We start from the raw sequence: 23,300 nt of genomic DNA on the forward strand, positions 1-23,300 counted from the left end.
GGCCTGTGCATCTCATCACGGCTGGGAGAAGGGGTCAGGTAGGACCCTCTGTCCTAGGGACGCACCCAACCCTGGAGCAGGCACTAGGGTGAAGATGGTCTCTGTCCTCCAGGTGCCTGTGATGGACTCAGGAGGACGATGCCTGAGCAGGCAGGGCGGGGCACCTGTAACAGGCGTGAGCCACAGGCTCTGGGGCTAACAGTGAGCACGGAATGGGGCCCTAGACCCCAGGTGCAGCTGCACTACAGCAGCAGTGAGGCCATCGAGGCGTCTGCAGCCGGCAGATGGCATGTGGGCCGGGACTTGGGACAAGATGTAGGATTCTGCCCTGCCAGAACACTCCAAACGTGGCCCCGATCAGTGGTCGGGGCAGAGAACCCCTACCAGGGACCCTTCCCTCAAGGAGTTTTCAGGCCACTTGAGAAGACAAGAAAAACAGAGAAAGTGAAAGTCACATAAACACTGGATGTCGCCGAGGACCCAAGGCGAGGGGAGTGTGCAGGGAGAAGGGGAGCAAGCCGAGCAGGCTGCAGGTCACTGCTCTCTCTCTCTGCTGGGTCTGGCTGCCACCTCTCTCCGGCTACTTTGTAGACTTCTCTTTCAGGCTCCTGCCTCTATAGTGCCATCCACTCCGTCACTTATGCTCCTAAATCTCAAACAGAGTGGCCTCCGGGTTTTGAATTCTGGCACTGTAAGCTTAGGTTAGTCACTTAATTTCTTTGTGTGTCGGTTTCTCCATCTGTGAAATGGGAATCCCAATGCCACCTTCTAGGATTCTTCTAAAGAGCACTTGAGTTACAAATAAGTGGAGTTTGGATCACACAGCAGACTCGATTGAGGAGCAGGCTGGTCTCAAATGCTTACTGATGCTTCCAGGGAGTTCAGCAACAGCCGTGAGGGGCTTGTGACTTCAGACTGGAGAAATGAGACCCTGGCAGCCATGCTCTGCCTCACTCCACATCCCACAGAGGCCACGTGCAAGCCCCAACGCTGCGAGGCTCAGCACTCAGGGGTAGAGCAGACACACGGATTGGAAAGGGGACAGAGAGTTCCAGGGTCACAGCAGGCACAGGGCTGGGCTGCACTCTAGGACATCCGTCCAGTTCCTAAGCCGTGCCTGTAAGCCAGCTGCCTCCCTGAGGTCAGAAGACGCAGTCCCTCTCACCAGAGGGGGCTGTTATCTTTCAGCTTTCCTTCTCCCTCGCAAGGCATCCCTCAGGGCTCCAACACGATGGCATCTTGACTCATTCTGGCTGGGAGAAATGTGATCTGATGTTCTCAGAGACCTGCTGATGTTTGTCCTGGTAGAACACGTGGGCAAAGCCTTCCTACAAGATAAAGAATCCCCCAGGTCAACCACCCAATCAAGCTCTATAGCTGTGTGTGACTGAGTCTCCTCCAACAGGACACATGTTTTCTTAAAGGCACATGACTCTGGAGGAATGAGCTTTATTTACTATCTGGAGTTCAATCAGCACAGCCAGGCAAACCAACCTAAGGGCATCGGACAATCACACAACCTGTCTGTCACGTGATGTTTACAAAGAGACAACGTGACTACCTCCTGAGCTGTTACCCAAGGCGGGCCTCAGGGTCGGAAGTGACTGGGCCTGAGACCCTTTGGGCGTATGGGAGCTGGTGCAGCAATGGCAGTCCTCTCCTGGAAGCCATGCGTGGCCATTCCTACCAACCACAGGAGGGTGTGAGACACTCTGGCATCCCTACAAGGATGCCCACTCCAGTGGGATGTTTCTCCTGAGTCGGAAACACACAGCGGGCCAGCAAGGCCCACACCAAGTGAAAGAAGAGCTGGGGCTTTATTCGATGGGGCTAATCCATGACAGGACTCTGCCTGGCTGCACCTCTTCCCAAGACGACTTCTGGGGGTGTGTGAGGGCAAAAACACAGATACACAGACACAGGCCTAGAAAAGGGACCTGTGGGGGCCTTGTCAGACTCTTGGGGACAGCGTGTTAGAATAGTGCTGGCCACACATCCCCCTTGCTGGTCCTGCCATCGACTTTGCTTCCTATGATTGCCTATGAGCCTGCTGTGTTGAGAGGAACTAGAGCAGACTCAGCGTAGCGGGCTTTTCCCAGTCAATGGCACAATCCAGTGAGGACGGACATTTCCAACAGGGTATGTGCCCCAGTCTCAGCTTCATGTCTCAGAAATCAATCACCCAAAAGCTGAACACGGGGGAGGTCCTCTTTGATTGCTTAGGTCACCACACTATCTGCTGTCTAAGTCCACAGTTATTCTTTCTGTCTACAGGCGAATCACAGATGAGCCTCCCAACCAGGAGTCTTAGCTGCTGTTCTCGCTTCCTTTTTCCACAGTGACATTCACAACCAGCTTCCAGTGAGTCTCTTCCGGAAGGCACTGGCTTGGGATCTGGTTGGTGACCCCTAGCTGATTAAGGATGTCCAGAGGGTAAGTTCTTGGTCAAGATGGTGCCCCATGAACACACAAGGGGTCTTCATAAAGTTCATGAACTATAAATTTGGGGGTGGGGGGGAATATGCATGGATTTCAAAAACTTTTGCACCAGAATAAAAGTATCTTTTAATTCCAGTTTTTCTTGAACTTGATAAAGAACCCTCGTGACTTCAAAGTTCCCCCCAGAGAACTGCCCCGAGGGAAAGACAGTCCAGAGTCTGTGTCAGGAATGCCAAGCAGGTGAAACTCGCAGCAGTCCTGTAGGCAAGGAGCTTGCTGCCTAGGGCTCCTTCTGCTTCATGGGTCTCCGGAGCAGGACCAGAGCTGCCCCGACAGCTGCGTCCACGTCCTGCCCGAAGGACACGGGCAACGGGAAAGCCCTCTGCACCTCCTGCTTCAGCACCTCGTTCCTGGACAGCGCACTCCCGCTGCCCATCACCCGCTGCACGCCCCACTCTGCGAGCTGCTGAAAGGGAAGCATGGAGAGCAGGTTCTGAACAATGCCTCGGCACAGGGCCCGGGTCACGTGCCCCAGGGAGAGGTCGGAGGAGGAGATTCTGGTCACAGAGGCCAGCTGGTCTGGTAGGTGCCTCTCTCCCAACACTGTTGGGGTGATGGTTAGGCAGGTGTCTCTCTGCTGTGCAGCTGCCTCGATCATGCGTGAATACACAGTGGATTCTTCGACCTCCAGGCCTGCCGGAAACAGAGAAGATCGGTGTGAGCTCCTGCGGCCGCTCCCTTCAGGCTGAGACAGCACTGAACTCCCACAGGGCAGGCATGGGTCTACGTGCTGCTCCTCCTCACCCTGCGACTGGAGGCTTCCAGGCTGAGAGACTCGCACAGTCTTGCTAGCTAGACTCTGCCCTGTGTCCCAGCCAGACTTCAGGGAGAGATCTCCCAAGTGTTGCTGGGAACCCTAACCCTAACCCAGCCTTCCTCAGGGTCACACAGCTGTGGAACCCTTGTTCCCAAGGGGGACAAATGCAAACACTGACGAATCATCAAGGCTGCTCTTAAAGCCATCAGCAGCACTGCAGGAGCCCCATGGTTCCAGGCTGAACACAGTCTAGGCCGCCTTCGTGACACACACAGGGCACCTGAGCCCAGGGGGACGTGATGGGTTTAGGATCCAGCTGTTTGTTGGTGCAGGCTAGAGTCCCCGTAGGCTTTTCCTGGTCCATGCTATGTTAGCTCCGCGTTCCAAAGAATCAAACCAAATCAAAGAAGCCTTTGTTTCCAATACACTTCAACCTGAGAATCAGGGGAGAAAAATTATCAAGCCTGGGGTCTCCCGCTGGTGCGCACACCAGGACTGCCTGAGCAGCTGGCCCCATGCCCCGACATTCTGACTGCACTGTTCTGGGCTGAGTCTGAGGGCTGGGATTTCTTTTTCCAATTCTATTTATTTATTTGTGTTTATTTGAAAGGCAGAGTGGTAGAGTTAAAGAGAGATCTTCCGTCCACTGGTTCACCCCTCAAATGCCCGCAAGAGCCAAAGCTGAGCCAGGTTGAAGCCAGGAGCTCCACCCAGGTCTTTCACATGGGTGACAGGGACCCAAGTACTTGAGCCATCACCTGCTGCCTCCCAGGTGCATTTGCAGGGGCCTGGATCAGAAGATCAGGAGCTGGGATTGGAACCCAGACACTCTGATGTGGGAGGTAAGAATCCCAAGTATCGGCCGGTGCCGCGGCTCAATAGGCTAATCCTCCGCCTTGCAGCGCCGGCACACCGGGTTCTAGTCCCGGTCGGGGCACCGGATTCTGTCCTGGTTGCCCCTCTTCCAGGCCAGCTCTCTGCTGTGGCCAGGGAGTGCTGTGGAGGATGGCCCAAGTACTTGGGCCCTGCACCCCATGGGAGACCAGGAGAAGTACCTGGCTCCTGCCATCGGATCAGCGCGGTGCGCCGGCCACAGCGCGCCGACTGCAGCGGCCATTGGAGGGTGAACCAACGGCAAAAGGAAGACCTTTCTCTCTGTCTCCCTCTCTCTCACTGTCCACTCTGCCTGTCAAAAAATAAAAATAAAAAAGAATCCCAAGTATCATGTTAAATGCTGCACCATGCCTGCCCAGAGCGCTGCAGTTTCTAAACGCCTCCTTGGTGATGTGATTGTGCAGTGAGGCCTGCCCAGACCTGGCAGGCTTCTCAAACTTGACTGTGGGGACAAATTACTTAGGGATCACAAAGCAGCTTCCACACATCTGCCTGGGGCAGGCCCTGAGACTCAGAGGTGTTAAATGTTCCCAAAGGAAGCCAGTGCTGCTGGCCGCTGGACCACTCGCTGAGAACATTCTAGGGTAATGAGAACCACATAAGGGCTTTTTATAACAGGCCCCACCCTACCACTTGGTCAAATGGATAGCATTTCTGAGCATGGGCAGAGGGCAGCAGAGGAGGCTGTTAGGATGCTCCATGGTCAAGGCCGGGGGAAAGATGTCCCCTGCTCACCCAGAAAAGGGTAGGTGATGACAGCCCAGAGGACGAGAGGAAAAGAGACTGCAAGCTCAGGCTCCTAAGAAGGGAAGGAGCATGCTAGGACCTGGAGCGGTCTGAGATCCAACTCTAGACACTAAGCTCCAAGACACTGCTAGGGACAGAACAAGCAGAGACTGCCACAGTGCGGGCCACAGCTTACCAAGATCTGCCATCCACTGAACCAGCATGTGCACGAACGTGGCCAGAACATTGCCCCCATTGAGGGACGCAGCCACCCCCAGGTAGGTGCTGTGGAAGTAGGGGAAGTAGGCAACTGGGGCCGAGGGGTCCGCAGTCTGCGCCGGCTGGAATCCTGGAGGCATGGACGCGGCCAGCTGAACCGAGGTGCTGATGTTGAGAACTGGGGTACAAAGAGAGCAGGGCTGAGGCCTGTCTGGCTAATGCAGAGATCACAGACACAGCAGGGCACTGGGAGAGTATGGTCATTATAAACACGCGGTCACAAATTAACTGACATGCCTCTTTCAAGAGGTGGAGCCTGATTCCCCTCCCAGCGAGTGTGAGCTGGACTCAGTGGCCCTTTTCCAACACATAAGAGCAGAGTGACCACGGATGTGTGGCCTCAGGGACCAAGGGAGGCATTACACCTTCTGTGTTGGTGGCTCTCTTGCTCAGCTTGCTGGCTCTCAGGGAAGGCAGGTGCCATGTCACACGCCCTGTGGAGAGGCCCACGTACAAGGAACTGAGGCCTCTCCCAACAGCTACATGTGTGAGCTCAGGAGCAGGTCCTGCAGGCCCTGTCAGGCCTCTGGAAAGACTGCAGCCCAGCGGGAGTGCCACCCCACGAGAGACCTGGAGCCAGGCCTTGCAACCACCCCCAGATTCCTGACCCACGAAAGCCGAAAGCTGGGTAAGATACTCAATGTTTGGGAGCTACTGAGCATTGGCGTAATTTCTTACATAGTGTTTGATGACTTCTTATGGGGAGCAATACCCAGGTTTGACTCTCATCTGTGGCAAGTTCCATGTCCGTCAGACGCCCAAGGCACCCCACTTAACCCCCACCCCATCCCCATCCCAGGGGGAGTCTCTCAGACCCAGCACGGACGAGGTGATTCTCTCCTCCAGTTCTACAGCAGTGCGTGGACCGTCCCAACAGCCCCTTCTCCTCCATTTCTCATGAGACCTATTCAAAAAGCCTGCTTCTCTGTTTAGGGACCAAAGTTGCTGAGGGCAGCACTCAATTTTCCTACCTTCTGGGGGGTCAGAGGCAAGGAGAGCAGAAACAGAAACAAATCTCAGAAACCAGTAACCTTCGCTTTCTGCCATATAGACTCCTATCGTGACTATAAACCGGAAGTAACAGGCCCTCCACCTGTCCCCTCAGGTGGAGAGGTCCGCGATGGGGGCCGACCAGCACTGCCCATGGTCCACACGTGACAGCACAGGCCAGCAGCCCCTGTCTGGAAACACCCTGGTGAAGGGAGGGCCTCAGCCTGATCTTCCCTTTGGACTAGCCCCCAAAGCACACTGATGCCCAAGCCTACGGGAGCCCCTGTAGAGGGAACAGCCCAAGATCTGGAAATCACCCGATAGGGAGACAGAAACCGGCTCTTGACAGGCACTGCCCAGCCAGCACAGCCGCCTTCACCATCACCTGCACTTTGTAAGACAACAAGGGCTTTCTTAGGCTGGGGACTTGGCCTGCCCAAGGTCACAGGAGGAAGCAGAGGAACTGAAGTCCCAGATTTCAAAGCCTGCATGAGTGTTTGACAGGAAAGGGCCTAAGACCAGAGATGGTGTACTGGGAAAATGGGAAGTCACAGGGTAAACTTAGCGTGCTTTCCAGGGCATTGACTTAAGTTGAAAATTTGGAAGATAAAGTAGGTTGTGACCTTTTTTCATCTTAAAAGAGTTTATCAGACGTGTGCAAACAAAATTGGCAGAACTTCACCTTTCACTGCCAGTGTACACTAACCACATGGGTGATAAGTCACTAAGAAAAGCCTGCCTCCGAGCATCTGCGTGGGGGCCGGCGCTGTGGTGTAGCGGGCAGGGACACCGGCATCCCTTATGGGCGCCGGTTCACGTCCCCGCTGCTCCACTTCTGATCCAGCTCTCTGGCCAGATTTCCTCCCCAAGGGGCTGCAGCATTTTACAACCCCACAAGCATGCTGTCACATTTTCAAATGGTTGACAGGAGCCAGAGGGGGACATACTTCATGACACGTGGAAATCAGATGACACGGACACCTCGGCGTCCACGAATCCTGCCTTACTCAAACACAGGTGTGCCCATTCGTGTATGGATCGCCTGCACCGCTGCTGAAGTCCAACAGCACAGGTGAACAGTCGCGACAGAATGGTGCTGCCACACGGCTGGAAACACTCCCTGACCCTTTGCCGAGAAGTTTGCCGAGCTGCTCCCCACACCGCTGCCTCCGTTGCACTTTTGCTTCTCTTACCTCAAATACAGGAAAGATTCCGCTCCGATTGGGAATGACAAACACAATCACAAAGCTCTCATCTCCTCTCTCGGTCACGGAGTGATGCAGAGAGCAGCCGGCCTCGAGAGCCACTTCCTCTGCCTGCCCACAGAGCAGGCTGGGAACCTTTTCTCTGTCGAGGGCCATCGGGACATTTACGATATCATTCACAGGCCATTCAAAATGAATAACTTAAAATCTGCCTGCTATAGATATATGGAATTTTGAGTCCTGCCTGTAGTTGCTTTGGTAAGGCCAGACCAAATGACTGCACAGGCTGCATGCGGCCCTGGGCTGGATGCTCCCTACCCCTGCCATACAGGGAGCAGGAACGGGCCACAGCAGGGACAGAGCGCCCTGCTGGCCTGGGGGCTCCCACGTGCAGGGGCGAAGGAGTTTTTCCTCCTGCAGAATGGTGATCTCCAGAGCCTGCCCCCACACCCTGGCTCAGAGCTGGGGCTTAGGAGGCACAAGTATAAGCCAAGAATCAAAGAAAAACTTACCTGCATCTGTCCTTTGGGCCATGCAGGAATAGACAGAGGCCTGCAAATCACCCAAGGCCACTCCCACCTGCGTCCCCTTTGGGATTTCAAACCACACGCGGGAAGTTCTTCCTGCCACGGTGCCAGGCTCGGCAATGTCTGGGAGCAGGTGGACGGGAAAACCCGAGGCCTTCAATCTGGAAAACAAAAGTGGACGCCCACACTGACCTCGTGCTTGGCTTTGTGCTGTGTGCTACTTGCAGGAAACAGCAGCGGAAAGCGCTAGGGGTCACGTACAGGAGAAGGGAGGCCGGAACCCAAGGCTGTCATGGAAAGCCTCAGACTGTGCCAAAGCCACGAGCTTGGGATTCGCTGACCAGCCTACAAGACAGCAGTCAGAAAGATGAGATAAGAGGAGCCAGAAGTCACCGCGGTCCCACCTCCTGTGTCGGCAAGGAACCCAAACACTGCAAAGGGAGGCAGTGGGGCGGGGGGTAGGGTGGGATGGCAGTGGTTTCTGTACAAAGTCATAGTCGGTTAGCACAGTCCCAACCAAAGTCACGCCTGCCAGTCTCCTCAACACCAAATGCACACATCACTCAGGGTTAGTGACTATGGGGCTGTTTTGTAAAACATGCTGGAAAGTCTTTTACCTGAACTACCAGGTGCTTTTTGCTTTATTTCAGAGCTCACAATTTGGGCCCTGAAGGAAGTGAACATATAGGGCACTGGAACTCTGTACCTGGAAAGGCAAACAATTGTTTAAAAAGATCTTTTTCTTAAGATTTATATATTTATTTATTTATTTGAAAGGCAATGTTACACAGAGAGAGAGATCTTCCATCTTTTGGTTCACCTCCCAGTGAAGCCACAAGCCTGGAACTCCAGCCACATCTCCCACTTGGGTGGCAGGAGCCCAAGCTTTCCCAGGTGCATTAGCAGGGAGCTGGATTGTAAGTGGAGCAGTGAACCAGTGAACCAGTGTTCATATAGGATGTCAGCATACCAGGCAGCAGCTGAGCCCACTATGCCACACACTTGCCCCTTAAAAAGATCTTAAAAGGTGTTTCTCAACATTCTACCTCCAGTTCTTAATCTTACTTTAAAATATATTAAGGGCAGGCATTTGGCACAGTAGTTAAGATGCCTAGTTTAAGTCTTAGCTACTCTGTTTCTGATCTAGCTTCCTGCTAATGCACACCCTGGCAGGCAGCAGGTGATAAAGGCTCAAGAGTTGGGACGCTGCCATCCACACAGAGACTTAGATTGGCTGCCCAGCTCCCGGCTTTGACCTGGCCCAGTCCTGGCTATTGCAGGCATTTGGGGAGTGAGTGAACCAGAGGATAGAAGGTCTCTCTTTGTGTCTCTGCCTTTCAAATAAGCAAAATACATTTTTTAAAATGAAAATAGATTTTAAAAATTGAGAGTTGTTCTTTGAAATCTACAGGCTGGGCCTGGGGTCACAGGGAACGAAGGAGCCCACCCCAGGAAGCCCACCGTAGGTCTCGGCAGCTGTGAAAGAGGAGCAGGGCAGCATGGCACTGGGAGAGGAGCCCCCATCCCAGAGCCTCACTGATGCTGGGCCCACACAGGCCCAGGCTGCAGCATGGAGCCCTGATCCTGGCCTCCGGGACCTTCCACCACTTCCTCTGACGCCTCGCTCTGGAGCTGCCCTTCAGCCTGGAGCCGGCCTGCAGGTTATACTCACATCTCCATGTTCCAGCTCTGGCTGCGGGTGTTGAAATAGCCCCAGCTAGCAGCATTCTGGTCGGACATCAGCGGTCTTGGCAAGCCACACAGCATGGCAACCACGTAGTCTTGGATGGTACCAGCTGCATCGTAGGACTTCAGGAGCTCTGGGCTGGTTTTCATACCAAAAACAATTCACTGTGGTCTGATATGGACTCAGAAGCATGTGCTGCACCCAGCTGTAAGCAGGAGGACTAGGCATAGCACAGTTGAGTGGCAGCCATGACCACTACCACCACCACCCCCTTGCTCCAAGCAGCTGGACCCCCTGGGGTGAGGACCTCCCATTCACTCCAAACAAAGCCAACTAGGGAGGGGACTCACAGGAGGAAGCACCACGCCTGGAATGCAGGACCTGGACTTTCTCAGAAGCCCTGTAGCCCTGACTCCACTGTGTCCTCAGCACCTGACCCTTGGCAAGTCACTTCTTTCTCTGCTCCCTTTCTTTCCCTCCCTGGGTTAGAATGAAGATCCAATAGGTGAAACGATGCAGTCCAGGACCACATCTAGGTCGTAAAACTACACCCTGGGCCAGGCCACGCTCACCAAGGCACAATTCAGCAGGTGGAGGGACGCTGGCCAGCCAGATCGCAGCCCTCTACCCACTCTCCTTACCCCAGAAATCCAGCAGTCCATCCGAGGAGCAATTGTCCCGTACCTATTTTTCAAAAGCCAAAAGATGGTTGCACAGCCGAAGCCGGTGGCTACACTGAGATGGGACTCTGGTTGGGGCAGAGAAGCCAGGAAGCTGCTGCTACACCGGCCATCCTGCCAGGTGACCAGGTGACTCACAGCTCGGGGCTCAAACACAGAAGCGGTGTCTCCCTCCGTCCATTCACAGCCTGGATGGAAAGAAGAGGATGACATGATACCCATGGAGAGAAGAGGCCCTGCCAAGCCACGAGCATGTCCTTGAGATCCCCCTGCTGGTGAGCTTATGGCACAGACACTACCAGGCTGATGCTCCTCTCACACTGGGCTCCGGTACCAGAGTCCCTGGGCTAGGACTGGGCCCCACCACATGAAGGTGCCCTAGGCGAGTCACTTCCTATCTCCACCTGTTCTGATCACATCCCATCATCCACCTCTTCTTCCCTTTTCAGTCCTGTTCTAACATGATAGTATATTTCCTCCCACCCCATAAGAGAAGACATTAGGCACAATCCCAGTCCCGTGGTCTCTACCCTTCCAGCTCTCATCATAACATTCTCTAGGCTTGATTCTGGATTATTATACACATTTTCTCTTTTCCTTTGGTCTCAGTTCACTGATTTTTAGACACCAAATTTTACTAAGGAACATGGGGTAGTTTTCATACCTAATATTTCTGCTGGGTTTTTTTTTTTTTTTTTTTTTGACAGGCAGAGTGGACAGTGAGAGAGAGAGAGACAGAGAGAAAGGTCTTCCTTTTGCCGTTGGTTCACCCTCCAATGGCCGCCGCGGCCAGCGCGCTGTGGCCAGCGCACTGCGCTGATCCGAAGCCAGGAGCCAGGTGCTTCTCCTGGTTTCCCATGGGGTGCAGGGCCCAAGGACCTGGGCCATCCTCCACTGCACTCCCTGGCCACAGCAGAGAGCTGGCCTGGAAGAGGGGCAACCGGGACAGAATCCGGCGCCCCAACCGGTACTAGAACCCGGTGTGCCAGCGCCGCAAGGAGGAGGATTAGCCTATTGAGCCACAGTGCCGGCCTCTTTTCATGTTTTCTTTGGTTGTGTCCTCACTGATTATCAGCTTTTCACATCACTTAGTATATCAAGCTAACTTTAAAGATTTATTTATTTGAAAGGCAGAGAGAGAGAAAGACAGAGGAGAGAGATAGAGAGAAAGAGATATATTTCATCTGGTGGTTCACTCTCCAAATGGCCATAACAGCCAGGGTTGGGCCAGGATGAAGCCAAAAGCCAGGAACTCATCCTGGTCTCCCATGGGGTGGCAAGGGCTCAAATACTTGAGCCATCCTCTGCTGCCTCCCCCTGCAGGCTCATGAGAAGGAAGCTGGATCAGAAACAGAGGAGTGGCCAGCGCCACGGCTCACTAGGCTAATCCTCCGTCTTGTGGTGCCGGCACACCAGGTTCTAGTCCCGGTCGGGGCGCCGGATTCTGTCCCGGTTGCCCCTCTTCCAGGCCAGCTCTCTGCTGTGGCCAGGGAGTGCAGTGGAGGATGGCCCAAGTGCTTGGGCCCTGCACCCCATGGGAGACCAGGATAACTACCTGGCTCCTGCCATCGGATCAGTGCAGTGCGCCGGCCGCAGCGCACCAGCCACGGCGGCCATTGGAGGGTGAATCAACGGCAAAGGAAGACCTTTCTCTCTGTCTCTCTCTCTCACTGTCCACTCTGCCTGTCAAAAAAAAAAAAAAAAGAAAAAAGAAAAAGAAAAAGAGGAGCCAGGATCTGAACTGGGGCTCCCGTGTGGGATATGGGGTCCCCGGCAGCAGCTTCACGTGCTGTACCACCATGCCCACCTTCAGGCTAATTTTAAATTCTTTCGGGAGTTTTGCTCCTGAGAGCAACTCCATCCAATACCCAGGATGATGCGCTTCTTTTGAAACAGCTGTGCTCTTCAACCAGCCTGTGTTTGGGGCTGTGTGCTCCTTTCTCCCTGGGGATCACTGGCTATTCTGTCAGGCAGCGTAAAGGGCCAGGCCTTGGCTCCTGTAGCACCAGTGAGTGAGAAAGATGAAGAAGTCCTACAGCGGGTCCACAGGTGAACCCACAGTCAAGCCACCCTTTGGGGCAGGGCTCTCCTCTGGCTCCAAGAACGTCACAACGGCCCTGAAACTACAGGCTGCTAGCCCTAGAGATAGAGGAGGACGCCTACATTGTCCACTGCTTTGATCTTATTCCTAAAGACACCCAAGCACCTAAGGGTGTGAGGAGAGGCGCTGGCGAGTCAGAGAGCCAGCAGCTCCCCCTCTAGTTCACCCTCCACGGGCAAGGCTGGCTGCCTCTTGCCCCAGTCCCAAACCATCAACCCACACAATCAGCTCAAAAGAGGCCCTGTCGACCTGGGATTTCTCAGTGTTCTCCCCTCTCCTTGGTGTTCTGAAACCAGTCCTGGAGGAGAGAACCAGCAGGTCCCGCGGTCCAACGATGCAGTGAATGGCCACAGTGGTGCCTCCTCGCGCACAGACACATTCGAGTGATCTTCCTAAACAGATCCCAAGGACCAGAACTGCTGAGTCACAGCAGCTATATGATTTTAATAAAGTCCAATTGTTCCCCCAAATGGCTACACTAACTTATATAACCAGCAGTGACCTTTAATGGAGCCAAGTTTCTTGGGGCCAGTGCTGTGGCATAGTGGGCTAAGCCTCCGCCTGTGGCGCTGGCATCCCATGTTGGTGTCAGGTTGAGTCCTGGCTGCTCTGTTTCCAATCCAGCTCCCTGCTTATGGCCTGGGAAAGCAGTGGAAGATGGCCTAAGTACAGGGCTTCCAGGCCCTGCACCCAGAAGCTACTGGTGGTTCCTGGCTCCAGATAGGTGCACTTCCAGCCATTGCAGCCCTTTGGGGAGTGAACCAGTGGATGGAATATCTCTCTCTCTCTCCCTCCCCCTCCCCCGATTTCTCTGGTTTCTCACTGTTTTCATCTGCACTCCCCTGATTACTAATGACATGGTCGCCATTTGTATTTCCTGTCACAGGAATGGCCAGTCAGTGTCCTCTTCCAAGGGGCCATTTGTCCTCAGTTATGGTTCGTGGTATGTACCGACAACCGCCTTCTGTTTACCACACATGTTCATGGGCAAATTCTCTGTCTGCTGCCCACCGGTTAGCTTTGTTTTATGATCACCATCTCTCCCCTGCTTTTATTGAGCCTGAATATGGAGTTTGAAAATGGACATAACCACAGGCCTCTCAGAAGACACCAGCGACTCCCTGGCCTCTCCTCCATCCCGCTCGCCCACGCCCTCGGTGAAGCACTTAGCTGTCTGCTCTGTTCACGGGGGCCCGTCCGCACTGGCTGGGTTTGGAAGGTAAAAGATTCATCCGCTCATTTCTCTGTCCCCCGGGGGGGCCCAGCACAGGGCCTTATGCATTGTGGGTACCAAAACCAAACTGAACCAAGGCTGCCATTAAAAGCGGCACAGCTTGATCCCAAACATGACTTCACTCGACCCCACTAAACAGCTGCTATCATCATCCCCCAAACAGCAGCTTTCCTCCTTCCCAGAAACAGAGAACAAAACAAGCAGGCCTGTGGGCTGGCTCCATGAAATATTCAGCAGCCCCTTCCACCAACGTGGCCCAGGGTCTGTGTGGTTGGTGCAGAGCCCAGGAGACAGGGAAAGGCAGACTGTGACCAGACCACAACCGCTGGCTCTCTGCTGTCTGCTTTGGGAAGGGTTTTAGTATTAAAAGGACATTTATTCTCATTAATGCAAAATTAAGGAGTTTAAAAAGCTTTTACAACTCCCTCTGAGAAGTCAGCTTTAATGCCATTACCTTCTGCTCCTGCCACTGCTTGGAGCCAAGTAACTCCTAGAGTCCCGACTGCCTCACAGAGGGAGGCGAGGAGGGAGAAGGCCGGTGTGGGCTTCCACAGTTACCCGGCCCGACCTGAGGAGTGCACAAAGGATGCGCCAGTAGACGCTCTATTCACCTCGCCCAGGGGACTCTGAATCGCTGACTGTCCAGGCAGACAGGGACGGACTCAATGCCCAACTCCTCCAAAGAAACCATCCTCAGCTTAAAACACGGATGTTGCTGAAGCCAGGCCGCGGGTATGTGTCAGTTCATAACACTATGCTCCCTAGATTCATGTCTACATAATCTTTTTTGTAATTTAAAAAAAAAAAATGGAATGGGCATTTGGCCTAGTGGTTAAAACACTAGTTAGGATCCCTGTGTCCCATGTCAGAGGGCCTAGATTCAAGTCCCAGCTCAGCTCCTGACTCCAGCTTCCTGCTAATGCACATCCAGGGAGGCAGCAGTGATGGGTCAAGTACGTGGGTCTCTGCCATCCACGTTGGAGACCAGAATTGGGTTCCTGGCTCCCAAATTCAGTCCCAGCCAGGAGCCATTGCAGCTATGTGGGGAGTGAACAAGCAAATGAGAGCTCCCTCTTTTACTATCTATCTTTTAAAAGTTACAGATTACGGGGCTGGCATTGTGGCGCAGCGGGTTAGGGCCCGGCATCCCATATGGGTGCCAGTTCAAGTTCTGGCTGCTCCACTTCCAACCCAGCTCCCTGCTAATGTGCCTGGAAAAGCAGTGGAGGATAGCCCAAGTCCCTGGGCCCCTGCACTCACATGGGAGATCTCGAAGAAGCTCCTGGCTCCTGGCTTTGGATCAGCTCAGCTCCAGCTGTCGCAGCCAGCCATTTGGGGAGTGAACCATCAGATGAAAGACCTCTCTCTCTCTCTCTCTCTTTCTCTCTTTCTCTGTGTGTGTGTGTCTGTGTGTGTGTAACATTTTCAAATAAATAAAATTTTTAAAAAGTAGGAAATATTCTATAACAAATTTTACTTTAAAATTATAGATTACAATAATATACTTTTTTAAGCTAGAAGAGAGGATTCTGAATGCTTTTCATAAACATATGATAGATGTCTGAAGAGACAGAGATGGTTACTCTGATTTTAATACTACACAAGTGTACAAAGATCCAGACATCACAGTTTTCATGTATCAGTTAAAAATAAAAATGTCTAATGCCTGCCATAACGGGAGCTCTCAGCTCCCCGCAGCTGTCTCATCCTTCCTGGACATTCTGCTGTTGGGCACTCGCTCCTCCCCAGGCCATGGTGCCTCCTGCAGCTCTGGAACTGCCATGGTCCTAAGCCTATTCTTCTTTTTTTTTTTTTTATTTGACAGGCAGAGTTATAGACAGTGAGAGAGAGAGACAGAGAGAAAGGTCTTCCTTTTTCCATTGGTTCACTCCCCAAATGGCTGCTATGGCCGATGTACTGCGCCGATCCGAAGCCAGGAGCCAGGTGTTTCTCCTGGTCTCCCATGCGGGTGCAGGGCCCACGCACCTGGGCCATCCTCCACTGCCTTCCTGGGCCACAGCAGAGAGCTGGACTGGAAGAGGAGCAACTGGGACAGAATCTGGCGCCCCAACCGGGACTAGAACACGGGGTGCTGGCGCCGCAGGCAGAGGATTAGCCTAGTGAGCCACAGTGCCAGCTGAGCCTATTCTTCTAATGCCCCTGAACCTCAACTTCTCTGTGCAGCAGTGACAGCAGCGTGACCTTCGAGTTCAATGAGATCAGCTGGCACCTGGCATGGGAAGTGCTCATTGCTGTTCCACTGGCTTAGTTCTCCTCCTGGAGGCCAGACAGGTCACTCACACACACACACACACACACCCCGCACAGTGGCAGCTCTTTGTAGGAGTCAACTAAAGGATGCCTTGCAACTGAGCCCATAAGTGGGAACACCCTGGAATCACATCTATGATTATATGAACAACAAAAGCTGTATCCAAATCCAGCATTTCCTCTGAGCCCTGCCATCTCCGACAGCCTGCAGTCAATCGCTTGGTTGTTGGCACTCACATCCGGAAACACTGATGGAAACGCAGACAGCTGGGGAAGAGCCACTCGGCTGAATCTAACAGAAGAGATCAGACATCTCCCTCTTTCTGACTGTTCGTGGATGGGTTCCCTTACTGGCTGCACATCTGTACAGCACGGACTGTACACAGGACACAGGAAGCAGCATGTGAGACCTCACTCCCAGTGCAGAATGACCCGCACCCCCACAGGACCCCTTCACAGCACCTCCCTAGTGAGTGTCGGCAGCATGAGACCAGCCCGAGTGCAGCATACCTTGGCCCGCTTTCCAAAACAGGACTCCATGCATCTGTCCTGACACTCCGACGCCCCCGACTCTCCGGAGCTGCTCCCGGGGAAGGGCGGCCAGGCACTCATTGAGGGCTTGGACAATTCTCCTCACATCCTGCTCCCGCCCCTGGAAACAGAACAGGACACATGGGACAGGGACAGACGAAAACGGGTCAGGCAGGAGGGCAGGTCTCAAAGGGATTTCCTGGGTAGTGGCTGCCCAACTAATTCCACCAGGGTCTTCCACGCCCTGCTGAGCGGCCTTGGGGAAGAGACAGGGGACTTGGAGGAGGAATGAGGCGGGGGCAGAGGCCTTCATAGACAGGGCACTGCTGTAGATGGGGGTTCAGCAAACAGCCTTGGTGCTATCCTGGGTCAGTCTGAGCTGGGAGAGCTGTTCCACACCGTAAGTGAGGAAGGGTCTCTCCTAGAGTGATAGGCCCAGAACACACAGCAGCCTGGCAGGCACAAGGACAAAGGGACATTTTCTGTTTCTTCCCCATGTTCCAAGTTTACTAGAATGAGCCTGACAGTGTGGACCAGATTGAACAGGACGGAAGAATCAGATTTAGTAACATGCAAAATGTAATCACCCACTATCTCAACATGACTTAGAAACCTAAATATGGGGCTGGCATTGTGGTGCAGTGAGTTAAGCCTTGGCTTGCAATGCCAGCACCCCCTATCGGAGTGCTGGCTCCAGTCGCAGCTGCTCTTTTTCTGATCCAGCTCCCTGAGAATGCCCCTGGGAAAGCAGCAGAAGATGGCCCAAGTGCTTGGGCCCCTGCCACCCACGTGGCAGAGCTGGATGGAGTTCCCAGGATCCCAGCTCCAGCCTGGACAGCCCTGGCTTCTGCAGCCATTTGAGGAGCTAATCAGCAGATGGAAGATCTATGACTTTTTTTTTTTTTTTTTTTTTTTTTTTTTTTGACAGGCAGAGTGGTCAGCGAGAGAGAGAGACAGAGAGAAAGGTCTTCCTTTTGTCGTTGGTTCACCCTCCAGTGGCCGCCACGGCTGGTGCGCTGCGGCCGGCGCACCGCGCTGATCCGATGGCAGGAGCCAGGAGCCAGGTGCTTTTCCTGGTCTCCCATGGGGTGCAGGGCCCAAGCACCTGGGCCATCCTCCACTGCACTCCCGGGCCACAGCAGAGAGCTGGCCTGGAAGAGGAGCAACCGGGACAGAATCCGGTGCCCCGACCGGGACTAGAACCCGGTGTGCCAGCGCCGCTAGGTGGAGGATTAGCCTAGTGAGCCGCGGCGCCGGCTTCTATGACTCTTTATCTCTTTCTCTGACCCTCTGCTTTTCAATAAATAAATCTTTTTAAAAATTAGAAGAAACGTACATGTTCCTTTTTCTGTGGGGGATGGCAGAATGAAGAATGCTAACAATTTTGAGAGCTGCTAAATAGCAGGGGAGTGACTGGTCCTAGAGGCAGCTTCGCTTGTAAAATGATTCTTTGGAATTTGAATGAGCCCAAGGGACAAATAAGATCTTGTGCAACCACCACAGGTGGGACAAGCTCCCAGCTGTCCAGGTGTGGCTGCATCCCTGGTGTTTCTTTTCTGAGACGAACCATAAAATTTCAGGCAGGGATGGAAGGCAGCTGTGTCTTTTTTTTTTTTTTTTTTTTTTTTTTTTTTTTTTTTTGACAGGCAGAGTGGACAGTGAGAGAGAGAGAGAGAGAGAGAGAAAGGTCTTCCTTTGCCGTTGGTTCACCCTCCAATGGCTGCCGCGGCTAGTGTGTCTCCTTTTGTAGTGCACTCTTAAGGCTGAGAAGGGAATCCCAGAAGACCCCTCCCCTGCTGTTGGGGTAGACAGGAGCAAGGTTGGAAGGACCTTGATGCTGGGCCTGCTTCCAAAGCCTTTCCATTTTCTTTAGACAACATCGCTCAGCATGCCCCCAAATGCCATATTCGTGGGGTAGCCATTCTCCAAGTCCCAGCGCAGGATAGATGTGGTCAGGAAAGTCTGAAAGGACTAAAGCAGTTCAGGACGGGCTCTGCTGGTCTCTGCCCAGCTTTAGTCTGCCCATCTGACAAGCATTTTTTTGAGTGCCTTGAGAGCAGGCCCTCAGACTTTGAAACCAAAACCCAGCCAGGGAAAGCAGGCGAGGAAGAAGCCCAGGAAATATCTGGGGGCCCTGAGTGAACAAGGCTGGGCGGTGTCAAGGGAGTGGTAGTCTTGGGGAGGCCCTGGGGCTTTCTGAAAAGGAGTATATTGGGTCGCCAGCAGCCCATATGGGCACTGGTTCCAGTCCTGGCTGCTTTACTTACGATCTAGCTCTTGTTAATGGGAAAACAGCAGAATATGGTCCAAGTCCTTGGGCCCCAGCCCCCACGTGGGAGACCTGGAAGAAGCTCCTGACTCCTGGCCTCAGCCTGGCCAAGCCCTTGCCATTTGGGGGGGTGAATCAGCAGATGAAAGATACCTCTCTCTCTCTCCCTCCCTCCTTCTCTTCGTCTGTAACTCTGCCTTTCAAATAAAGAAAATAAAAATAAACAAAAAAAGGAAATGAGAGTATCATCTTCACAGCGGTTTTTAGAGGATTAATCGGCAATGGCATCGGCACCCAGCGAGGGATGTGTGTGCAGCAAAATCCTTCAGGGGCGGAGAACAGACTGCACAAAGGCTGCATCGTCTCTTCCTAGCTAGCCTTCTCGCCTGACTTCCTCCCTTCCTGAACACTTCTCTGGGTCTAACAACCTTGAAAGACAGGCATGAAGGAGAAACACTGCTTAACCAAGCATCATACTAATAAGTCCTCCTGAGATAAGAAGAAGAACAAAACGCAGGATTTGGACAAACTCAAAGGTCCTTAGAATCAGGGTGAAAATGCTTTCCAGTGTCTTAGGCCACAGGGGTGGGGAACCTTTTTCTGCTAACGGTCATTCGGATGTTTATAACATCATTCGCAGGCCATACTAAATGATGAACTTAAAAATCAGCCTGCTCTGGCCAGCGCCGCGGCTCAATAGGCTAATCCTCTGCCTGCGGCACCAGCACACTGGGTTCTAGTCCCGGTCGGGGCGCCGGATTCTGTCCCGGTTGCCCCTCTTCCAGGCCAGCTCTCTGCTGTGGCCAGGGAGTGCAGTGGAGGATGGCCCAAGTGCTTGGGCCCTGCACCCCATGGGAGACCAGGAGAAGCACCTGGCTCCTGGCTTCGGATCAGCGCGGTGCACCGGCCGCAGCGCGCCGCCCACGGTGGCCATTGGAGGGTGAACCAACGGCAAAAGGAAGACCTTTCTCTCTGTCTCTCTCTCTCACTGTCCACTCTGCCTGTCAAAAAAAAAAAAAATCAGCCTGCTCTACATTTATGGACTCTCTTGTCCTACCTGCGTGGTTGCTTTGGCAGGACCAGACCAGATGATTTTGCCAGGCCTTACAGGGCCTGTGGGCTGCACTTTCCCCACCCCTGTCTGGCCTAAAAATATGCCAGCTTCAATCAGGCGCCACAGGTCAGCATCCCTAAATTGAGATCCAAAATCCTCAAAAATGTGAAACTTTTGGCACCCCAACATGATGCCACAAGTGGATAATTACACGCCATGAAACTTTGTTTCGTGCACACAGTTGCTAAAAACATTCTATGAAATTAGCTTCGGGCTATGTGTAAAAGATACATATGAATCATTAATGCATTCTGTGTTCAGACGTGGGTTCCAACCCCTGGATACCTCGTTACATATATGAAAATATTCCAGAATCCAAGACACTTCTAGGCCCAAGCATTTGGATGAGGGATATTCAACCTGTATATCCAAATGGGTAGGAGTTACAGACACAACTTGAACAGCAAGCAAGGATCTGACACAAACCTGGGCTTTGTGACTACATCTTCCTTTAAATTAGTAAGCCCCTGTTAGAGACTATAAATAGGAACCAGGATTCCATCTCAAACTGAACTTACTATTCAAAGGCCCTCAGTCATGGTGGTGGTGAAAATGTCAGCTTTATTAATGGAATAAGCTAAATTTAAAAGTCTAAGTAAAAACTAGAGTTCTGAGTTTCTTAAGTTGAATACTTGTTTTGATCTCATGCAAAGCAAACTGCTTTTGGCACACAAAAACACCTGAAGACACAGAATAAAATCGTAAGTGACAACCAGAAGGGTCCATGGAAGTTCAGACGAGAAGAAGAGAAATGTGGCTCTGGTTCTTAATAAATATTGGCTTTCTGGGGAACTACAAAAGCTCAGGGTCTTGCAAAAGATTGAGTCCTCGGCCCCTCAGTTCCCACCAGGGAGTGCAGCCTTCCGCTCCGGGGAACCAACCCCTCACTGGCCCCTGGCAGCCTGCTGGCCTTGATCAGGGGCAGTGCTTGGCTCCTCACAAGCAGGAAAGCAACATGGAGAGAGCTTTTCAGAATGGAGTCTGGAGGCAATCAAGAGGCAGGACGTGGGCATGACCTCAGCTGCTGCTGGGAGCATGAACCTTGGTCGCCTCCACCCTGTGAGCATGTGCTCCCAGAACGACCAGGGCCACCTACGGTCACCCTGTGGCCAGAGGCTCACGATGCAAATCAACAGGTTATGGGACTTGTCCTGTGGCGTTCCCATTCTTTATCCTCTATGGGTCACACAGCTCCCAGTCCTCCCCACTACTCAGTCTCCCATATAAACACCCACCTGACGGGCTTTCTTCAGGACACTGATCTGAACCCACATCTCCTGAACTGCACCCCTAAGACCCCAAGTAAAGTCCTTTTTCATTTTTGCAGCTCCTGATTTTGGATTGATCGACACAGCATGAATAAAGAAACAGAAGGAAGGAAGACGAGGAGCAGCAGCATGGGGGAAGGAGTGGAGATGGAGCACAGAGCATTCCCAAGAGAAGGCTGCCCCAGCCCTCACAAGGATCCCCGAAACTTGGAGAGACAGTGGACAACGGAAGGAGCAAAGAGGAGGAAGTACCTGGCTGTGTACGATCCCCAGAGGGGAAGAAAGAAAACAAGGGAAAAAGGAGGCAGGGAAAGACACACTTGCTTAGGCCTGCACAGTACAACATGGCAGTCATTAGCCACATGTAGCTGGTCTGAACTGAGATGTTTTAATTAAAAGAACACAGGATTCAGATTTTTAATTAAAAAAAGTATGATATCTCATTAATAAATTTATATTATTACATGTCAAAACGATAATGTCTGGACATGGGGTTAACCAAAATATGCAACTGAAATTAATTTCGCCTGTTTACCTTTACGTCCTCTAACATAACTCCTAGGACATTGAACATCACCCCACGCCTCACACTTCCAGTTTGCATCTCTACTGGATGGTGTTGGCTTCAACAGCCCCCACACGGCCTTTGGGCGGGGCATCGTCCCAAGACAGAGGAGCCACTGTTTAAAATGGGCCTGGAGTGGGTGAATTGTGTGGTTGGAGACGGCGGAGCAGGGAAGCAGGCCAGAGGGGAGTCGGGACAAGGGGGCAGTGTTCAGCAGCGTTGGGGGTGGGTGTGCTCGGGGAGCTGCTCTAGGAGAGGCACAAGGAACCCCATTGCTTGGTTCAGGCGGTCACTCAGTCTCCGTCCAGACCAAATCCTAGAACTTCAGACATGAAAAGGGTGCTCCACCCTACTTCCCTGTGTTCCTTTTTACAGCTGAGAAAACTGAAGCCCAGAGGGGTTAGAAAATCTCTGAGGGTCACAGAGCTTCCTTCAAATACCTGAGATTTTTAAATTTGCAAATACCTAAAATCCCGATCTTCCACGTAGGCACGAAGCCTGACCTTGGCATACTTCTGATGAGTGAAAAGCATGGACATGAGAAAGAATACGGCCATCGCGTGCTGCTGTAACCTGCACCTCTTGGGAGTGGAGCGTGGCCTAAGAAATCAAGGACAGTGCTGGAAGCGGCCTTCGAGCTCCTGGAACAAGCTGAGGCTCCAAACAGTCAGGAGGCTGCCTAGGGAGCTCCCTGGTACTAGTTTCTACTGCCCGTGAAGTGAACCTAGAGACACCCTTTCCAGGAATGAACGAGATCCAGCTCTGAGGACTGATAACACTTCTGAATCGGCCACCAGAGCCTGCTGTCCCCAGATTCTCCATTTCTATCTCGGTGCTCCCACAAGCCACCAAATGCACCAGATGACTCCCTATCTGATCCTTTAAGGAAAATGTTAACCGACTTATGTCTCAAGGTCGCCCCTCTGGGTGTGTCTCATTCGGCCTTTGGGGCTGGCGGGCTGTGGCCGGCCAAGTTTCTCAGTCCACTTCTGCAGAGCGAGAGCAGGGCCCATCAGGCCTGGTTGTGCACCTGACTTCCGGAGGAAAACCCAGACTTTGTCCTGGGGAGCGAATTGAATCCTGGACTTGAGGGCACAGGGCGAGTGTGAGGAGCAGAGTGACAGGGAGGCCCGGGGTCTTTCCCCAGGCACAGGACAGCAATTCCTCGCAGGTCGGGATACAGAAGACAGAGAGCACAGGGACCCTGAGCGGAGCCATGGGCAAGAACCCCAGAGGAGCCCAGAGAGGGAGACCAGTGTCAGCAGGAGGGGAAATCCTGGAACCAGGCCTAAAGGATCAGCCAGAGCCGCTGCAGGCAGAGGGCACACGGGCCGGGGTCGGCGGCACTTCTTCGCGGGAGGGGGCTACCAAGAAGGCCTCCTCGGCGGAGGAGGAGAAAGAGGAGGAGGGGTGCAGAAGGCTCCTGGAGGCGGCGCGGCTCCAGGACGCTGCCTCACCTGCGGCCCGGCCGCCGCGCTCTCGACCTCCACCTCCGCCCGCGCAGCTCGGGCACAGCTCGCCAGGACCACGAACCCGGATGGGTCGTCGGGCGCGGCCTCCAGCAAGGCGGCCTTCACAGACGTGGTGCCCAGGTCGATGCCGAGAGTGACGGACCCCGCAGCCATCGCCACTGCTTTCGGCAATGCAGGGCTCCGGGCGTGAGGCGGAGACTCCCCATTCCATCCACCCGGGAAGGCGGAGCC

General features: G+C 53.3%; 1 protein-coding gene across 5 annotated transcripts; it reads right to left on the reverse strand.

The window, feature by feature from the left end:
• Positions 1-1,433: 1,433 nt before the first annotated feature.
• SHPK (sedoheptulokinase) lies at positions 1,434-23,300 on the reverse strand. Of its 5 annotated transcripts, XR_016224239.1 has the most exons (9): positions 23,055-23,293; positions 16,361-16,502; positions 10,249-10,432; positions 9,550-9,702; positions 8,495-8,583; positions 8,139-8,222; positions 7,863-8,038; positions 5,073-5,273; positions 2,541-3,132 (listed from the first exon to the last, which is right to left on the reverse strand). XR_016224239.1 is itself a non-coding variant. In XM_002718868.6 (7 exons), the coding sequence occupies exons 1-7, from the start codon at positions 23,220-23,222 to the stop codon at positions 2,720-2,722; spliced, it is 1,437 nt and encodes a 478-aa protein (XP_002718914.3). In that variant the 5' UTR covers positions 23,223-23,290; the 3' UTR covers positions 1,434-2,719. The 5 variants fall into 5 exon arrangements, 2 of the variants coding, with proteins under 2 accessions (XP_002718914.3, XP_089174355.1); XR_016224240.1 differs by lacking the exon at positions 8,139-8,222 and having other exon boundaries at positions 1,434-3,132; positions 23,055-23,300; XR_016224241.1 differs by lacking the exon at positions 8,139-8,222 and having other exon boundaries at positions 1,434-3,690; positions 23,055-23,291.

The sequence above is a fragment of the Oryctolagus cuniculus genome, chromosome 17, assembly GCF_051225735.1.
Source record: "Oryctolagus cuniculus isolate XC-2025 breed Fujian yellow rabbit chromosome 17, ASM5122573v1, whole genome shotgun sequence".
NCBI classification, from domain to species: domain Eukaryota; kingdom Metazoa; phylum Chordata; class Mammalia; order Lagomorpha; family Leporidae; genus Oryctolagus; species Oryctolagus cuniculus.